An 18832-nucleotide genomic window follows, 5' to 3' on the forward strand; every position below is an offset into this window, starting at 1 on the left:
TGATATATGTAAATAAGGAGGACTCAGCACCGATCACCTTGCAAAGAGGCACTAAGCAAGATTGTCCCTTGTCCCCGCTCCTCTTTGCAGTAGCGTTGGAATCTCTTACAACATTGATCGGAGACAACAACAAGATAGAAGGGATAGAAATCAATAAGACTATGCATAAAAATTGGGCTTTACGCAGATGATGTGATGCTTTACATTAAAAACTTACCTGATTCTTTCAAGGAAATTGATAAAGTACTGAAACAGTTTGGCAGGTTCTCTGGGTTCCAAATAAATTATCAAAAATCTAGGATGCTCTGTCTCAATGCAACTCTTGAAACCTAGCACTCTTGTGAGGGACTAACACACATACAAATCAACCCCTCAGGTCTAAAGTATCTAGGGGTCATCATCACAAGAGATCTCTCTCAATTTATCCCTTGCAATTATAATCCAATCACTTAGTGGATTAAATCAAAACTGGCCCATTGAAAGTCACTTCATTTCTCCCTTTTGGGCAATGTTGCTTTAGTTAATCTTTCATTCTGCCAAAACTATTGTTTCTTTTCAAACGATTCCCTTGAGGACCACCAAACTCATATTTTAAATGCTGAAACAAGTTAGTGGACTACCTAGTTTTTAATGGGAAATGCCCATGCTTCTCAAAAGCAGTCAAACATTCTAAAACTGAACATGGAGGGTTGTTGCTTCCGAAACTTGATCTTTACTTTGAAGCTTCTCAGCTAAGTCAGATCACCCAGTTGATTAGCAGAAATAGTCTGACCAATTGGGTAGACGTTGAAGTTAACACTGCATCCCCTCTTACCTTTGATCAGTTTTTTTTCTGAATCTATATATAAATTCACTAAAATTTGTAATAACCTTTTTTTTTTTTTTTGCTCACTGCCTTGGTTTTGTCAAAGAAATGGAGGCATCTCTTGGCTCCCTACCCTTCCCCTTTACGGCCTTTTCTTACTCACCCTCTTTTCCAGAGTCCAGAAAAATATGCACAGTTTTGAGGTTGGGAGGTTTATGGCCTGTATACAATTAGGAACCTGTTCCACAATGGGACAACTATCTCAACGGAGCAACTAATCGGTGCTCTGTGCCCTGGTCATCAGAACTGGTATCAAATAATACGGATACAATTATTCTTAAAGAAACTGCTTCAGATACAGGAATAACCTCGCCCACTTACTTTTTTTGAAAACATGTGTGTCTCTCCGGCTGTATATTCTAAACGCCAAATAGCATGCATATATAATTGTCTGCTAGAAGAAACATTTGGGAACTCAACACTTCATTAGACAGGATGGGAAGCAGAACTTTCCCTTTCAATTTATAAATGATCTGGGAAAATATATGGACTCATTTACCATTTAAAACTAGGTCCATTGCCATTAAAGAGAATACTATGAAATTGGTCCATCAATGGTATCTCACTCCAGTCAAATTGGCTCGTATGTCTACCAAAGCTAATCCAAATGCTGGAGGGGTTGTGAAGGTAGGGGAAACTTTGTACATATGTGGCTGGATTGTCCCTTAGTGCATGAATATTGGACAGAAATTTTACAACTCATCTCCAAGATCACTAAACAAAGCATACAATTATCACCACTCTTACTCTCCATTTTTATGAATGAAAATAAAGCCCTGCAGCATAAAGAATTTATTAGTTTGCTTCTGACTGTTGTCAGGCTTGAGATAGCCAAGAACTGGAAAACTGAAAAGTTGAATATTGCAGTATGGTAGACTAGACTCTTGGACTTGTGGTTAATGGAGAAAATGGCAGTTAAGCGAGAGACTTACACTCTGGATTGATGTTTCGTAAGATTTGGTACCCATTTATTGAATACATCCAGCAAGATTTAATCTCTAGACATCCCCCAATTTTAGCTAATTTTTTATGGAAAAATGTCTTTCAGGATCCCTGAATACACCTTTTATCTATAATTTTCAGGGCCTTATCTGGGTTGTTGCCTATATTTATTGTTCTTTAGGTGTACTCTTTGTTATGTTTTGTTTTAGAATGTATTAATTAATCTAATCTTAAATGGTACTATTTTGCATCTGGATTGTGTTGGTTAGAAAAATGGTTCAAGTTAGAAGATGAAAGATTACTATCACTAGAAGGTAATGATTTGAGATTTGGTTTACATGCTTTCGTCTGGTATAACAAAGTAAGAGAAAACAGAGATTTTGAACATCACTGCATAAGAAGATCTTTATTGTTGATATGGAACAACGTAAAACCTCTGTTTTACAGACAAATGCCTAAATGGGTGTCTCCTCAGGAAGCATTTCAACAAAGGTCCAAAATTTGTAATAGGACCTGGCTTAGATATTCTGATATTGTTTTCAGGGGAAATGATAGAATGATCTCCTTAAAAACAAGGGAACAATTGGAATTTGAGAATATTATAATAGATTGGTTTAGTTACTTTCAAATAGCGGAAAGATTTAAATCAGATTGTGTTAATTTTGGAATTACCATGGAATCTAATGAATTGGATAAGATTATAGAAAATAAAGAGAAAGGACATCTTTCAAGATATTATAGAATTCTGAAAGGTAGAGATCTTGAGGATGAAATAGTAAAGAATTGCATGGTGAAATGGTCGCAAGATTTAGGAAAAAATATAGACTTGGAATTATGGGAAAGATCATGGAGAGTGACTAGAAAATTTACTTTATGTCAAAACTTTAAGGAGACCTATATTAAGATGATGTATCAATGGCATATGACTCCTGTTAAATTGAATAGGATATATAAAACTGTAAAGAAAACATGTTGGAAATGTGATAAGCATGAAGGAGATTATCTCCATCTATGGTGGTCCTGCATCAAAGCCAGGGAATATTGGAGAGCTATATGATTATTGATGATTAATTTCGTACAATTAGATATCCCACTTGACCCTCGACTGTTTTTGTTAAATATGACTGGAATTTTGGAAAACAAAAAGGCAAAAGAAGCCTCACATTTAATTTTGTATATGATCACCACGGCCAGAATTCTGTATGCCCAATTATGGAGAAACCCGCAAACTCCAACAGCTGAGGCATGGTTGGTCAAAATCAGGGAGGCTAAAAGTCTAGATATACTTACCGCCAGCCTGAGAAATAAAAATGTTGATATGGTTAAGGAAGAATGGAATTGTCTAAATATATATGATGGAATGAAAGCAGTGTAATTAGGGAGTTAGACAAAATATAACATATATATAATAATTAATATTCAATGAAGAGATTAAAGTATAGGATCATTTTCCTTTTCTTTGGCTTAAACCAGGGGTAGGCAACCCTTTTGAGCCGGGGGCCAGGTTGCTGTCCCTCAGACAACTGGGGGGCCAAAGCCAAAAAATAAATAATTAAATAATCTAAATAAATAAATAAATAAATAAATAAACCGGGACAAATGTAGGACAAAATTTTCAAATGGAGGGCACTTTTTAAATAAAAAATGGAGGACACGCAAAAAAAATTTGCTGATTTTTAAAAAAATGTTAAGATAAATGCATGATTCTGAGGCTTCTATAGACAATTGCCCCACCATGCCCCTCGCGTGAGACGCCAAAGGCCCCGGCGGCAATCGGCAGCAGGACCGGGCTGGGGCCGGTCCCAAGGCCTCGTCGGGCCACATCTGGCCCGCGGGCCGCAGGTTGCCTACCCCTGGCTTAAACGATTGAATGGATATAACTGAAAGGAAAATATATCTTTATAATTTTATATGAATTTTCCCTTTACTCTTATTTCCTTTTCCCCATACGGATAATGTAAAAGATATACAGTATGTACTAATACAGTTTTTTTTTCTTGGTAGTGTTTGCTATAAACTAAAAAAGAGGGATACCAATTGGCTTCCTGGAAGCAATGGAAGTGTTTAGCTTTAGTGAATTACTGATAATATATATAATATGTATAGGTATATGTATGTAATGTCTATTTGTAAAATGCTTGTTAGTTTGTTGTTATGTGTCATTATTGGTTATTCATGTTTTAATTAAATAAAATGATTTTTTTTAAAAAATTAAAAATTAAAAAAAAAGGATACAATATAGATCTGTCTTGTATGGGAGGCTGTAAAGCAAAAAACAAAAGTGAAGGGAGCATGTGGGGAGTCACCATAATTGTGCTTTGCCGATGTATCACTTGCACAGTGATGCCCTGATGCCCTGTACCAGCAGATTATTGCACGTGCAACTGTGTGGCCTCACTTTGATTGGGTGGTGACAGTGTTTGAACAGTAGCTGTATTGCGGCACCACATGCACAAAGTTTGGCTGCAAATATGGCCACATCATATTCCCTTCTGCCTCTGTACTTATCTTGTTTTGTCAGGTGTTCCAAAAAGTTAAGGATTTTAGAATTTTAGAATATTTGAGAATTTCAGATAGGGAAAACTCAACCTGTACTCTTCTGCACCTCCTTCTGCTCCTCTTTTCCACTTCTATTCTTTTTAGTTGGTATAATTGGGACATTAAATTAAGTTTGCTTAGCACTGAGAATGAGATAGTAGCTTTTATCTGTATTTTCGCTGTGTGATAGTTGTTTCATCGTGTTGCTATTTAAATAATAGTTTACAAATGTTGAACAAGTTGAACATGAGTCAACAGTGTGATGCGGCAGCTAACAAAGCCAATGAGATTTTAGGCTGCATCAATAGAAGTATAGTGTCTAGATCAAGGGAAGTAATCGTGCCACTCTATTCTGCTTTGGTCAGGCCCCACCTGGAATATTGTGTCCAGTTCTGGGCACCACAATTTAAAAAGGATGTTGAGAAACTGGAGTGTGCCCAAAGGAGGGTGACTAAAATGGTGAAGGGTCTGGAAATCATGCCCTATGAAGAACGACTTAGGGAGGTGGGGATGTTTAGCCTGGAGAAGAAAAGGTTAAGAGATGGTATGATAGCCCTGTTTAAATATTTGAAGGGATGTCATATTGAAGGGGTTGTTTTCTGCTTCTCCAGAGACTAGGACCCGGAGCAATGGATGCAAGCTACAGGAAAAGAGATTCCACCTCAACATTAGGAGGAACTTCCTGACAGTAAGGGCTGTTTGACAGTGGAACACTCTTCCTTGGAGTGTAGTGGAATGTCCTTCCTTAGAGGTCTTTAAACAGAGGCTTGATGGCCATCTGTTGGGGATGCTTTGATTTAGATTTCCTGCATGGCAGGGGGTTGGACTGGATGGCCCTTGCGGTCTCTTCCAACTCTATTATTCTGTGATTCTATGAAATGGGGAAAAACTGAAATTTTTCTTGAGTAGAGGTTGGAATAACAGTGAAACAGACCAGTGAAAACTTTCAGTATTCTTTTTGTGGGGAGGATGGGTGAAATTTATGGTCCATTTAAAATAAATGAATAAATAGCCACATCTGTCACCTGAACCAGTGCTAGAATCTTCCATTGGAATCTTTCATTGAGAATTATATGCATTTTAATACTATTAAGGACTGGTATTATTTTTGGATTTTCAGCATTTTATTTATTAAAAGTAACTAGCTTCCTGGTAGTATTTAAATACTCTGGTTACAGAGCCTAGAGCAAGCTATAATATTTCCTATGAACAATTCAATTCTGTTAGGTAACTTAAAAACCAAATTAGAATTTGCAAAATAATATTGGTATTCATTTCATTTACAGTGTTTTTCAATTTTATTTTCATAATAACTTAACAAAATTTTCTTGATTCTTCAATTTTAATGAGCAGAAAATGACTAGTATAGTCGTAACAAGTTGACATCGATTTCTGCATATCTATGAATGATAGACCTCCAAGTTATCAACTGCCCTGCTCAGGTGTTGCAGAATCAAGGATGTTGCTTCATTATTTGAGTCTATCCATCTGTAATGCAGTCTTCTTCTTTTCCTACCGCCTTCTACCTTACCAAGTATAGCCTTTTCATGCCATTCGGCAGCTGGGGAAAAATCAAGCTTAATTTGCTCTACCCATGTATTTGCTCTACCAATGTATTTGCTCTACCCATGTATTTGTCTTTTCAGCAGTCCACAGTATCCAGTCCTTGTTATCCAGTAGGGTTTGGTTCCAGGACACCCCCCCCCCCGGTGGATAACAAAATCTGGGGATGCTCAAGTCTCACTAAATATAATGGCATAGCAAAATGATGTCCCTTATATAACATGGTTTGCTATTTGGAATTTATAATTTTTTGGAATATTTTCAGTCCGTGGATGCTTGAATCCGCGGGAAAAAAATGTAGATAAGGGAGGCTAACTGTACTAATAGAACTCTTCTCCAGCACTACATTTCAGATGAGTTGATTTTCTTCCCATCAGCTTTCTTTTCTTCACTGTCCAGCTTTCACATCCATACATAGAAATTGGAAATATGAGGCCATATTTACGTACAATCTTTGATTCTATTCAATTTCCTACTTTTGCATTCCAGTAATCTACGATTAACAATGTTTTGGGTGTGATCAGTTTCCTCCTGGACATTATCATGAATCTTTCATTTTTTTCTTCTTCTGTCTCTGTAGTTGGAACATCAACTTGTATTATGGCTATCGATGTACAGTGCGCCCGCGCCATATGTGAGCACACTATGCACGGCTTCTAGCTTACGCAGAAGCTGCACACCAGTAAAAGTAATGGTGCGTGGACCTGTGGCATGCACGCTGCCTCGAGCTGTGAGCACACGCCCCCATTGTTTTTAATGGGGCATGGGCATACATGGATTTCCCCTTACATGGGGGGATCTGTTTTCTCTGAAGTTTTATTGATATGATTCAGTCAGATTCTGCATTGTGCCCTTTGACTGCTTTTGCAACTTCTCTCCTCACTACTGATGCCATTTCATTTCTTCTTAGATTTTAATTTCCTGAGTATTTCCTATGTAATTATTTGACTCAGATTGTCCCATTTCTGTCAGTTTTAGCTTACTCACCCCAGGTTTTGCAATGTTTATGCATTCCATTTTATGTTTTACTGTGTCTAGCTTTCCCTGATTCATGCTTCTCACATTCCATGTTCCTGTAATATGTGTTTGAACTTTGAACTTTCCTTATAGCTCTGAGCATGTCAATAGTGAACATCCTTTCATCTTGAGTCCAGTTGTGTCATTAGCCACAGCACTACTTGTAGTTGTTCTCGCTGTACCCCAGTAGCTCGTTGAATGCCACGTGACATGGCAGTGTCATCTTCTGACACTATCTCTTGTTTCATTTTTGATTGTCTTGTTATAGGGTTTTTGTGGTTAAAAACATTTCAAAAAGGATTTACTGCTACTTTTTTTCTGCACAGTACTAACAAAGTTAGCTATGATGCCAGTGCCATTGTCTTTGAGAGATTCTCCACCAGTATCACCTGCTCACTACTGCTACTGCCCAGTAGCTGTTTGGCACATTTAAGGAGACTCCATTACACTCCGAGGGAGTTTGTTCCACTGTTGACAGTAAGGGCTGTTCGACAATGGAACAAACTCCCTCGGAGTGTAGTAGGGTCTCCTTCCTTAGAGGTCTTTAAACAGAGGCTAGATGGCCATCTGTTGGGGATGCTTTGATTTAGATTTTCTGCATGGCAGGGGGTTGGACTGGATGGTCCTTGCGGTCTCTTCCAACTCTATGATTCTATGATTCTATAATCTGGCTCCTCAGCAAAAGCTTGTCTGACATGTGAGCCCTTACCAGCAGTACTGCTGCCATCAGCATAGTCTCTTGTCTCACAGGAGCATGCAGTCCCACCACCATGGAAAAGTAGTGCCATTGGTGGGAGATCTATTTGTTTGCATACCTGTTTATTTATCTATTTTGTGAAGTCTCATTTTCCACAAGACAAAATTATCTTAGTCTATTTCTATTCATGTAGGCCAGTCTTAGCAATATATTTAATATTTGTAATGAAAAGATTTTATATTTATTTAAGTTCTTTAACAACTGTTTGACGAATATTGTCAGAAGCTGGTGATTTAATTATTAACTTGTCAGTAAAGCCTACGACTTCATCTCTTGCCAACGCTATTTCCCTGTGACCTACAGACTCCTTGAAAAAAAAATCAGTTCATAAATTAGTACACTGGTCCCTTGCTGTCCACAGGGGATCTCTTCCAGACACACATCCCTGTGGATAGGGGAAAAACACAGGATCTTTCAAAAAGCCAGGGCTTGCTGCCCTCAGAAGCTCAAATCTGTGGATGGCAAGCGGTTGGCTTGTTTCTCATATATGGAAGACAGAAGCAAGTACTTAGAATCATAGAGTTTGAAGAGATCACAAGGGCCGTCCAGCCTAACCCCTTGCCATGCAGGAACTCACAATCAAAGCACCCCTGACAGATGGCCATCCAATCTCTCTTTAAAAACCTCCATAGAACCTCCATAGAAGGAGACTCAACCACTCTCCAAGGGAGTGTTCCACTGATGAACAACTCCTAAGACGGGAAGTTCTTTCTAATGTTGAGGTGGAATCTTTTCCTGTAACTATTTTTTCTGCTTTTTTGAAATCTCCCTATCCTCCATTACACTCCTTTAACTTTTTGACCACTGGTGAATTATCTTGCTAGATGACTTCCTGCTTTCTGTTGTACTGGATGGTTACATGTAATGTTTTATGTAATGCATCCCTCAAAGTCTTTTGTTGTGATCTGCCTTTCCCCAGCTAGTCACCTACACATCTATAGAATTATCACTTTGCTAGGAATGTAGTGTGTGTGTGTGTGTGTGTGTGCGTGCATGCATGCATGCATGCATTTGTGTACACATATGCAAACCACCCTAAAATTCCAAGTCATCATCTCTTTATTTGTTCCTGCATCTGTTGTCACTTGACAACAGTGGGCCCAACAAGTTATACAGCTGGTTTCTGCTCTATCCTGCTCTATCTTCTTTAAATACTTTTTCTATGTCTGTTGGGAATGCGCCTTCTCCAGGATTCAATCCTGCTGCATTTTCAGAAGCCATCTGATTTAATTTTTTGAAATAATTTTTATTGATACTGTTTTATAAAAACAACATTAAAAAGAAATCACACCACATTTTTAACACATACAAATCACATACATACTCGCTGTTCAACTTACACAAGCTCTACTAAACATTACACAAATCATCCATACACCATCCATTACTTCCTTGTTTGCAGCTTTTAATAAGTTTTATTTGTCTGAACTTATTATTTTAGGAGGCTGTCTTGCAGTGAAAATTTAACATTCTCTTTCCATTCTTTTCTAAACTATAATTATCAGCAATATATACATTTTCCACTTTTTCTTTTCCAAACTTAGGGGCTGTACAGACCAGCCAAATGGGCTGGTGTCAGCGTGGGGTGGGGTCATGGCAACTGCATGGGTGCGCGCTGCGACTCCACCCCAAAAGTGGCATGACACTGCCCACCAGGTTAGACGGCGGGTGATGTCATGATGTTTTTTTAGTGCAGTGTTTAGACAAGCTGCACCGAAAAAATGGGAAAGAGCTGTGCGGCAGCAGCAAAAGCACCCTTTTTCTTGGCTAAAAAGAAGTAGCATTTTGCTGCTTCTTTTTGGCTTGGAAAAACACCGGGTTGGGACCGTAGCATATGGTTGCCACGGCCTTGATCCGGTGCTCAAAGAGGCGGCCTTTACTCTAGATTTAAATTTCTTTTATTCCTTATTCAGTTTGCATTTCAATCTAAAATTAGATCTATAGTAACTCTCCCCCCCGTCTTCAATATAATTTTTAGAATTATCATTTCTTAAGCCTTTTGTTGTTTTATCCATTTGCAATAAATGTAATAACTTTAGTAGTCATTCCTCAATCATTGGAATATTCTCTTGTTTCCACTTTTTGCCATATACAGCTCTTGAGGTGATACCATATAAGCAAGGTTCTCCCAAGAAACCCTCTGATTTAATGAGGGGATTTCTATGCTAATATGACTTTCAGTCTGCTGACGGTGTCACCTCTTCTGACCCAGGGACAGAGGCTGAAGGACTTACTGAGTGCCTGGCAGAACGTGAAATCTAGTTGAATGCCGGCTGATTTAAATTTAGCCATTCCAGCTTACAAGAAACTTCTTTAGGACTATGAGGCTGTCTTAACTACTTGCAGTATGCTTTGTAGGAGGATGCATGTGAAGTCTTGGTAGGATCTGCCATGCAGTAGTACAAAAACACATTTCCTGCGATATTTGCACATATTTGATATCTGAATTATAATGCTTTCAGTATTAATGACACAGAAAAAACCCAGCCCTTTCACAGAAATAGAATGTTTCTCTGATCCCATCTAGGGTGCTGGACGCCCTCTACATTCATCTGAAGAGACTTAAGAAGCACCAAAGGAATTTGTTGTTGTTAACTGCCCTCAACGTGATCTCAACGGCGATCCTTCCAATGAGACATCTCCAAGACCCCCTGTACTCCTCTAGTTCTTTCATAGCTGTCTTTCCATTCTTAATTATCTTCTGATTTCCTGGCTGCGGTCTCCATTTCTATCAATGTTTGATCCCAGGTATTCAAAGGAATAGCAGTGCTAAACCAAGACTAAAACTTGAATTCACAGACTTTTTGCTCTTGTTTCTAATACCAAGAATTCCAATCCAAATGGCTATTCAGGAATCCCTTCTCCCATGGGGAAACATCTCAAGATAGAGAGAGCTGGCAGTAGTAGTCAAAGCATCCTATAAGGCTAAATTTCCTTTACACAAATCAGTTACTATCGTGACACAGAAGATTCATCAGTAAAGTATAGTTTGTCAGAAGTGGTGGTGTGCAGATAGATTTTAAACAATGTTTAAAATTTCAAAATATGTATTAACTAAATCCAACTGCTAGTTCCAGTTCCAGTAGATGTATTTAAGGAATGGATTTTTTCAGCCAACACTTACTTAAATCACATTGGTTCAATGAGACTACTCTAGTTGTAACAGTTAGATTTAGCCATTCATATTAAATTGAAGCAAAATACATTTTTTTTGGTTCTCGATGCTGTTTGAACATTGTGAATAAAGCTGCTGTTTCTAATCATACTGCAGGGTAGTAGAAAAATCCTTTCCTTTTGCTTGACGTCTGCTTTTCAAATAAAGATCAGTGTTTCTTACTGTGACTTGGCTATTATCATCAGCCCCCTGGGTAGTTGAGATTAATTTACATTTTGTGCCTTTCCTTTGAAAATGTGCAGCAGGATAACTAACCTTCCACTGTGAGTAAAATAGAAACTGTCAACTCTTTTGAGGAGATTTATGATATGGCTGCAGCATTCATGGTTACCTTTGTATATTTTTGTGTCAAGCAGTTGATTCGCTACAAAATAACGAATACAAAAGATTAGTCTGTGGCTGTAAACAAACATTGCATTGCATGCATACAGTTACACAATGATCCATAGCTGGTCTGTAGGCATACGGTTTACACAGCCTATATCTCTAGTGACTGCCAGGTAGTGCATTGGGACTTTCCTCCTTTCACCTCTGCCCTGCAGCTCTCTGTGCTTACTAAAAACTGACTGTGGAGGGTTCCTTCATGGATCACCCCTTCCTGGCTTTGCTGAAAACAGAAGTTGCATCAATTTGGATCCTGGGCAGTGGATGTATTTTTGCCTGAATACAAGTGGTACTCTCAGCTATCATAGATCCATTGACGTAATTGCTGAATAATAAGTCAACACTTAAGTAAAACATATGTTTTATTGATGTTTGTTACATTAGTCATGAAAACATGATTTCCTCTAGAGAGGTAGTGTTACATTCTGTCTGCAAAGTTTGTTTGTGGGCCCAGCATGCTGATGCCAAAAGAAGTAAACCATTCTTTTGTTTGTAGGTGTTTTCTTAAATTAAAATGTATATAATATTAGCAAAGCCTGCCTCCTCCCTCTGGTTTGTTCTTAAAATGTGAATACTTTCACTTCTAAGCTATTAATAAAAAATATGAATGGCAACTGTTGTAATAAGGAAACCCGAAATGAACAGAACTCAGTTTCTTGGAACCAGTCAAGAAATGGTATAGGAATTTTCTATATAAAGGAATAGTTTGGGAATGCCTGCAAATATGTATTTTAAAAACCTGTACTAATTATTTTACTGCTTTGTTATTTGAGGTATAGAAAATGTTTAATGTTCTCCAGTTCTGTTAAAGCTAGGTAGGATCTTGGTTCCTTGTAGTACTGTGACCAGAACACATCTCAGCTGTTTTGGTTGGCTTAGTTCTGAAATGACTGATGCATTACCAACTGATGATCAGAGTGTAATTTAGTATCCAAGATGCCACCTCCAAAAAACAATATTATTAATTTGGTTGCTATTTTGTAGACATTGAATAGTTATTACTACTTTCTCTTATTTCTCTTTTACACACAAATTATTTTAAATGAGCATTATGTTAAACTCATACAGGCTTTCCTTCTTTCCCTCTTGCAGACGTTTCATCTTCAGAGCAACCTGAGTTGTTCCTAAAGAAACTTCAGCAGTGCTGTGTCATTTTTGACTTCATGGACACACTTTCAGACCTTAAAATGAAAGAATACAAGCGCTCAACTCTTAATGAACTTGTGGATTACATTACAATAAGCAGAGGCTGTTTGACTGAACAGACTTACCCTGAAGTAGTTAGAATGGTGAGTTGTACATATTTTAAAATCATGAACCTTTTATAGATCTTGTTTTATTACTTGTTTAATGAGAATTTGGGGTCGGTTTCTTACCATTGAAAGATAACTTTACAAATTTTGCATTCAAATCTGTATGCTTAAATTATTTAAATTGTGGCCATTCTCAGTATGAAGTACAGCCAAGTTTATAATAGATATTAAAATATGTGGAGAGCATGGAAGAATCATAGGAAGTGTTTATATAACATTTTTTATTCATATCCAACTTATTTAAATGTTGAGCTTTTTGTGGTTTTAAAACAGTTCTCTTATTGTTAATTGTCAAGTTGGCTTTGACATATGGCTAGCCTGTGAGTAAGTGACCACCAATATACCCCATTATTTAACAGCCCTACATAGGTCTTGCAAACGCAGGGCTATGGCTTTTTTAATTAAGTCTGTACGTGTATAATGCAGTCTTCCTTTTTTCCTCCTGCAGTCAGTCAGTTCTATACAATTCAGGCCCCCCCCCCCCAAAGATTTGTGGGATTAATAACCATGGTTTTATTTACCCGTGTCCACAAAAAGATCTCTCTGTAGGCATCTGGAGGTCCTCCAGCACGACTTTATGGTCAATTTCTGGTAGAAATATAGCATTTGTCATGATCTGTGGTTCTCACTATTTGTGGTAAGTCTGAGAATATATCACCCACAGATATGAAGGTTGGACTTTATGTAAAGATTGTTGTGATGTGTAGGGAAAAGTTCCAGTTTTCATGTGCAAGACATACCGTAGTGAAGATAATTTTAGATCAAGGTGTTCTTGCATTGCACATTATCCTGGTTGTGGATGGTTGTCATATGCATTGAACTCCACAATTGTGGAGAGACTATTCTGGGTTGACACCCCCTCCCCCAATGCAGGATAGGAACAGTGTTGGCCCCTGTGGTGAAAGAGGCATGCCATTCCTTCTGAATCTCACACGTTTTTATGCCATCAAGAGTGTTATTCTCCTGAGCTATCCTGAAGGGATGACGTTAGGAGAAATTACGTTGAGGTGGTTCTCATTCATACTTGGTTATAGGAAGAGATTTCAGAAAGTGATGCTTTGGGGTTGGTACTCTAGTCCCAGAACCATTGGACCTATTGGATATTTCACATGTCTGTCTTGCCTTTTTTGTTTTCTAATTTCTATATGAAACACCTAGGAAAACGTTTGGACTGATAGTGGATGACTTTCAGCCCTCTCTTGTTTTTATCTGATCTTAAGGTAGTAGCAGAAAGCTTGAAATGATGCCTAGAAGTTGAGAGACAATACAGAAACTAACTTGATTTGGATAGGCTTAAACCAGTGATTCCTAAACTCTGGCCTTCCAGGAACTTTGGACTTCAGCTCCCAGAATCCCAGACTGCTGACCAAGATGGCTGTGGCTTCTGGAATCTGAAGTCCAAAACACCTGGAACACTAGAGTTTGGAACTTACTGGCTTAAAGTTACTTTTTCTTTGGAATGTTAGATGATCTGGAGTTGAGAATAGAAGCTGTCACAGTTGGGATTGTGTCCTAGTTTCCAAGACTCATGATTGATCAGACAGTGCTTTTGAATGCTTAAGTGGTCCTGGAGGCTACCTGTAGCTGCCAGCTGTGGACCATCCTGGGCATAGTCATTCAAGCTTTAATAGTTTTGAGACAGTATGGACTATACAGGGGTCTGACTTTAAATAGTGTCTGGAAACTTTGGTAGAAAACTAGACTGTAGCGTAGAGTGGCATGAAGATACTACTCCCATGGTTCAACATATATTGTTTAACTGTTTGTTTCTGGTTGGAAGTTAACATGCTGGTGCTTGCCTTTTAAAGTTCTAAACTTCTTGGATCCTAGATATCTGAAGCTTCATTTTGTTTTTCAAATTGGGCTAACTTTAAAAAATATGAACAGATTCTGGCCATTACAAAATATTATTTATAGTTGGTTTAATAGACGAATGACTTTCTCTGGAAGATTTTATATAGAGATTTTATATGGGCCTAAATAACCTAAATGTCCCAGATCTTGTCTAATATTGGAAGCTAAGCAGGATCAGTCCTGGTTAGTACTTGAATGGGAGATAACCAATGAATGCAGGTGCTGTAGGCTGTATTCCAGAGGAATGTCACCTCAAATTTCCTTGCCTAGGAAAACCCTATGAAATTCAGGGGATCAGTAGCATCATTGGAGGCATGTGTGTGGGTGTGAGAGCTGCATTAGCTGACACCCCAGAAGGGGGCTGGCACCCCAGAAGAGGGGGTGACACCTGGTTGGTCTCCCACCCCCTGAGGGGCCTTCCTAGAGCCTTGGGCACATCCTCCCAGCTGCCACGGGGCTTTTTGGGCCACTCCCCTGACACCATAAGGTTTTCTGGGCTGCTGGGGGTGCATGGGGCCTGCTCTCCTGGCTGCTGAGGGGCTTTCTGGGCCACTGTGGGGTGTTCTGAGGCTCACTCTCTCAGCCGCCACAGTACTTTCTGGGCTGCTGTGGTTTGTGTGGTGCCCGTTCTCCCTGCCACTGCAGGGCTTTCTGGGCTGCTATGGGGTTTCTGGGCTGCCGTGAGGCCACACACGCATTTTCCAGAGTGCTCCCATGTGGCACATACACTTGAAGTCCCGCCCTCAGAAGCCCCATCCCCCCACACTGGGTGACACCAAGTTGGGGTACACCACTGTATGGGGTTGCTATAAATCGACAGGCAACTTGAAGACACAGACACACCCACAGTTTATATACTTGTACACTATATAGCTGTGGCCTGCTTTTATATGGAAATGAGTGATCAGAAGACATGCTGTGTCTGTAGTAACATAGAAAACTGCGGGCAGCTCAACATTATAATATTTGTGTAGAAAGAATGTGCTTGAATTGACTGTTGTTCATGGTGGTCAAGCCCATGTTAGATTTTATCACATTTCTGAAGTAGTTCTTAGGCTTGGCAGTGTTTGATTTGTTTAAGACTAATTTGTAGTTAAATTCTGTTCATCATTGCATGAAAGTATGCCCCGTTTTCTTCAATAAGGCTTAGTCCCAGTGCATATAGATTACCGTCAATGACAGGGAATATTGTAGTATTTTTTCCTCCTTATCTTAAAACATGATGCCAGTTTTAAGCATCTGAAACTCCTTGAGAAGGTAAAGATGGAATTTTATTCCACAATGCTTCTCCTATCTGTAAATTATTCTGGAAGGGAATATGACGTTGTATTTTGTATGACAAGTATTTGCTGGCCAGTGTTCAGCAAGTGGTGGGGTGACAATCTTTCTTCTGACTGTGATTGAAGACTGTAGAGGTACCACTATCCTAAGAAGGGAAAGAAAGGTGTAGGGGATGTGGGATCCTGGCTGCAAATAGTTGCAGGATTTGGCCAGTAGTATTAAGAAGGAGTATTAAGAATTAGTCCCATGTCAGGATTAGTATCTTTTGTATGATTTTCACAGAAAACCTGACAGAAATGATTTCATTAATGAATTGTGTGGGCAAAATGTACAGGATAATTCAGTAATTGTGCTATTGATAGCTTTTTCTTGAGGGTGCTGTGCTGTAAGTGATTCCTTCAGTTGAAGAGAAGAAAATGATATTACTGACTCACTGTAATTGATTAAGTACAGTATGTGCTTGAAATCTTGCTGTTATTAAAATCATGTAGACCAGCTGCTTTTGAAAGCCCTGCACTGTCATCTCAGTTAGCTGCCACATGCCATTGCCTTTATTTTGTTTTCCCTTCAGGTCTTCTCTGCCCTCTGCTAGGAAACTACTACCCTTCTAGTGGAGCAGCCTCTGTCTCCCGTTGTGACACTAGTGAAGATTTACCCTTGTAAAATAGATTGTCCTTTCAATTTAACACTCATTACACTGTCACAATTCTGCCTTTTAAAAATGTCATCAAAAGACTCTTAAAATTAAAAGCAGATGCTATTTAAACCATTGGAAAAAATAAACCTAGATTTTCCTCCCTCCTCCATTGTATCTTGCTCTTATGCAGAGCTATGCATATTTTCCATTCACTCCTTGCATTCCTTAATATGCAGTTAGAATTAATATGTACATTAGGCTTATTTAGTTATATTTATTTACTCTGTATTATTTTCATCTCCTTATAAGTTTTAGGGAATCAATGCCTTAATAATTCTTGTGAAAATTGGGCATAATGGGAAATGAGGTCAAAAAAGAGGAGGAAAAAATCATTTTCTATATGATATCTTTAGCACGGATTTGTTTTGCCCAGAATTGGAAAAACGAACATCTGCCACTAAAAGAAGAATGGTTACTGAAACTGTATGATGGTATGGGTATGGGTATTTTAACACACGCCTTGAGAAATGATCTTGATACAAAAGCAATGGCCCAATGGAGGAAAGTCATTAAATTTTTTGAACTGGAATGGGGCAAAACAGCAGTTATTAATCTTTACTTGGTATGAACTCTAGGACCTTCACCTTTAAGGTGGATCGGGGTAACAATGTAAAATCATGTGATAGTTATGTCTAACTAAGAAGTTTAATTGTTCTGTTAGCAAACAAAATAGCCAAATACTGACAAGTCGTAGACAAAGATGGTAGGCAGGAAGGTGTGTAAGGTGGTTATGGAAGAAAGAAGAGGTTAGTCAAAGAGGCAGAATGTAGAATATTAATTAGGGTAAGTAGGAATAGATAAGTGGTATGACGCCAGTTTGTATGAATTGTGGGTAGTTTGAAAAGTATGTAACCGTGTATATTTTGTATGTATGTAACGGCATGTTTGTTTGTTTTTCAATAAAATTTATTAAAAAAATTTCTTGTGAAAAGTGCATTGATTAAGGGAAGCTACTGAGAGGACTTTGGGAATAGAAATTGATGCATAAAAGAAATTTAAATGACTGGTAAGATCAAGGGCCAGAGTGGTACAGTTGTTTGCGCATTGGACCCTGGAGAGCAGGGTTTGAATCCTCACTCAGCCATGGAAGCCCACTGGTTGACTTTGGGTAAGTCACATTGTCTCAGACTGAGAGGAAAGCGATGACAAACCCCGTCTGGCAACAAATCTTGCCAGGAGAAGGCACACAACAACAACAACAACAACAACATCGTTCGGCCTCTGAGGGAGAGAGAAGGCTGGCCCAGTTCCATCAGGGGCTAGCCTGAAGAAAGAGGCTCCTCCCTCCCCAACTGTCTTTGTTCGGCCTCTGAGGGAGAGAGAGAAGGCTGGCCCAGTACCATCAGGGGTTGGCCTGAAGAAGGAGGCTCCTCCCTCCCAAAACTGTCATCGTTCGGCCTCTGAGGGGAGAGAGAAGGCTGGCCCAGTACCATCAGGGGCTAGCCTAGAAAAAGAGGCTCCCCTCCCTAAACTGTTTTCGGCCTCTGAGGGAGAGAGAAGGCTGGCCCCGTTCCATCAGGGGCTGGCCTGAAGACAGAGGCTCCTCCCTCCCTAACTGTCATCGTTCGGCCTCTGAGGGAGAGAGAAGGCTGGCCCAGTACCATCAGGGGCTAGCCTGAAGAAAGAGGCTCCTCCCTCCCTAACTGTCATCGTTCGGCCTCTGAGGGAGAGAGAAGGCTGGCCCAGTTCCATCAGGGGCTGGCCTGAAGAAGGAGGCTCCTCCCTCCCCAACTGTCATCGTTCGGCCTCTGAGGGAGAGAGAGAAGGCTGGCCCAGTACCATCAGGGGCTAGCCTGAAGAAAGAGGCTCCTCCCTCCCTAACTGTCATCGTTCGGCCTCTGAGGGAGAGAGAAGGCTGGCCCACTACCATCAGGGGCTAGCCTGAAGAAAGAGGCTCCTCCCTCCCTAACTGCCCGCCCGCTTTCCACCTGGGCAGGAGCGGCCCAGAGAGACTCTTCCTTGCCGCCAGAGCGGCGTTTCTCCAGGGGGAGAATCTAATCTGTACTGTATCGTATTTTCATTTTGTTTTGTAAACCGCCGTGATCATAGGAACAGCGATATATAAATAAAATTTCAATCAATCAATCAATCAACAAAAAATCAAGAAAGCAGGATCTACAAGCTACTGGAAAAAGAGGGTAGTTTTACATGAGCAGTGCTTGTGGTCATCTGAGACCAGGCATTGTCCACACTTTCCCAGGCTTACATCTATAACTAGAAAGGCTTGACATTTGGTTTTATTTTTTTTCTAATGGATTACTAATATTTCCTGATTCTTCATCTGTATATTTGTATTTGCATGTGTGTGTGCTCTATGAGAGTGCTGCTGTTCCTGCTTCTCTTTTCCTTTCATCTTTTAACAGACCCAAAACATTTCTTGTTCCTCCTTGAGAACTGTCATGCCCCCTGGAAGTCATGCTGCAGCATTTGAGAATCCCTACTATAG

At 39.5% G+C, this 18832-nt stretch overlaps 1 protein-coding gene across 4 annotated transcripts in view; it reads left to right on the forward strand.

The window, feature by feature from the left end:
• Positions 1-18832, forward strand: part of PPP2R5E (protein phosphatase 2 regulatory subunit B'epsilon) — a 135970-nt gene that overhangs the window by 76492 nt on the left and 40646 nt on the right. For all 4 annotated transcript variants that reach the window (XM_042446775.1, XM_042446778.1, XM_042446777.1 and 1 more), the window contains one exon: positions 12334-12530. In XM_042446775.1, the coding sequence (XP_042302709.1) occupies positions 12334-12530 (197 nt within the window). The remainder of the gene's footprint in view (positions 1-12333; positions 12531-18832) is intronic.

This window comes from Sceloporus undulatus, chromosome 1 (assembly GCF_019175285.1).
Source record: "Sceloporus undulatus isolate JIND9_A2432 ecotype Alabama chromosome 1, SceUnd_v1.1, whole genome shotgun sequence".
In the NCBI taxonomy this organism is placed as follows: domain Eukaryota; kingdom Metazoa; phylum Chordata; class Lepidosauria; order Squamata; family Phrynosomatidae; genus Sceloporus; species Sceloporus undulatus.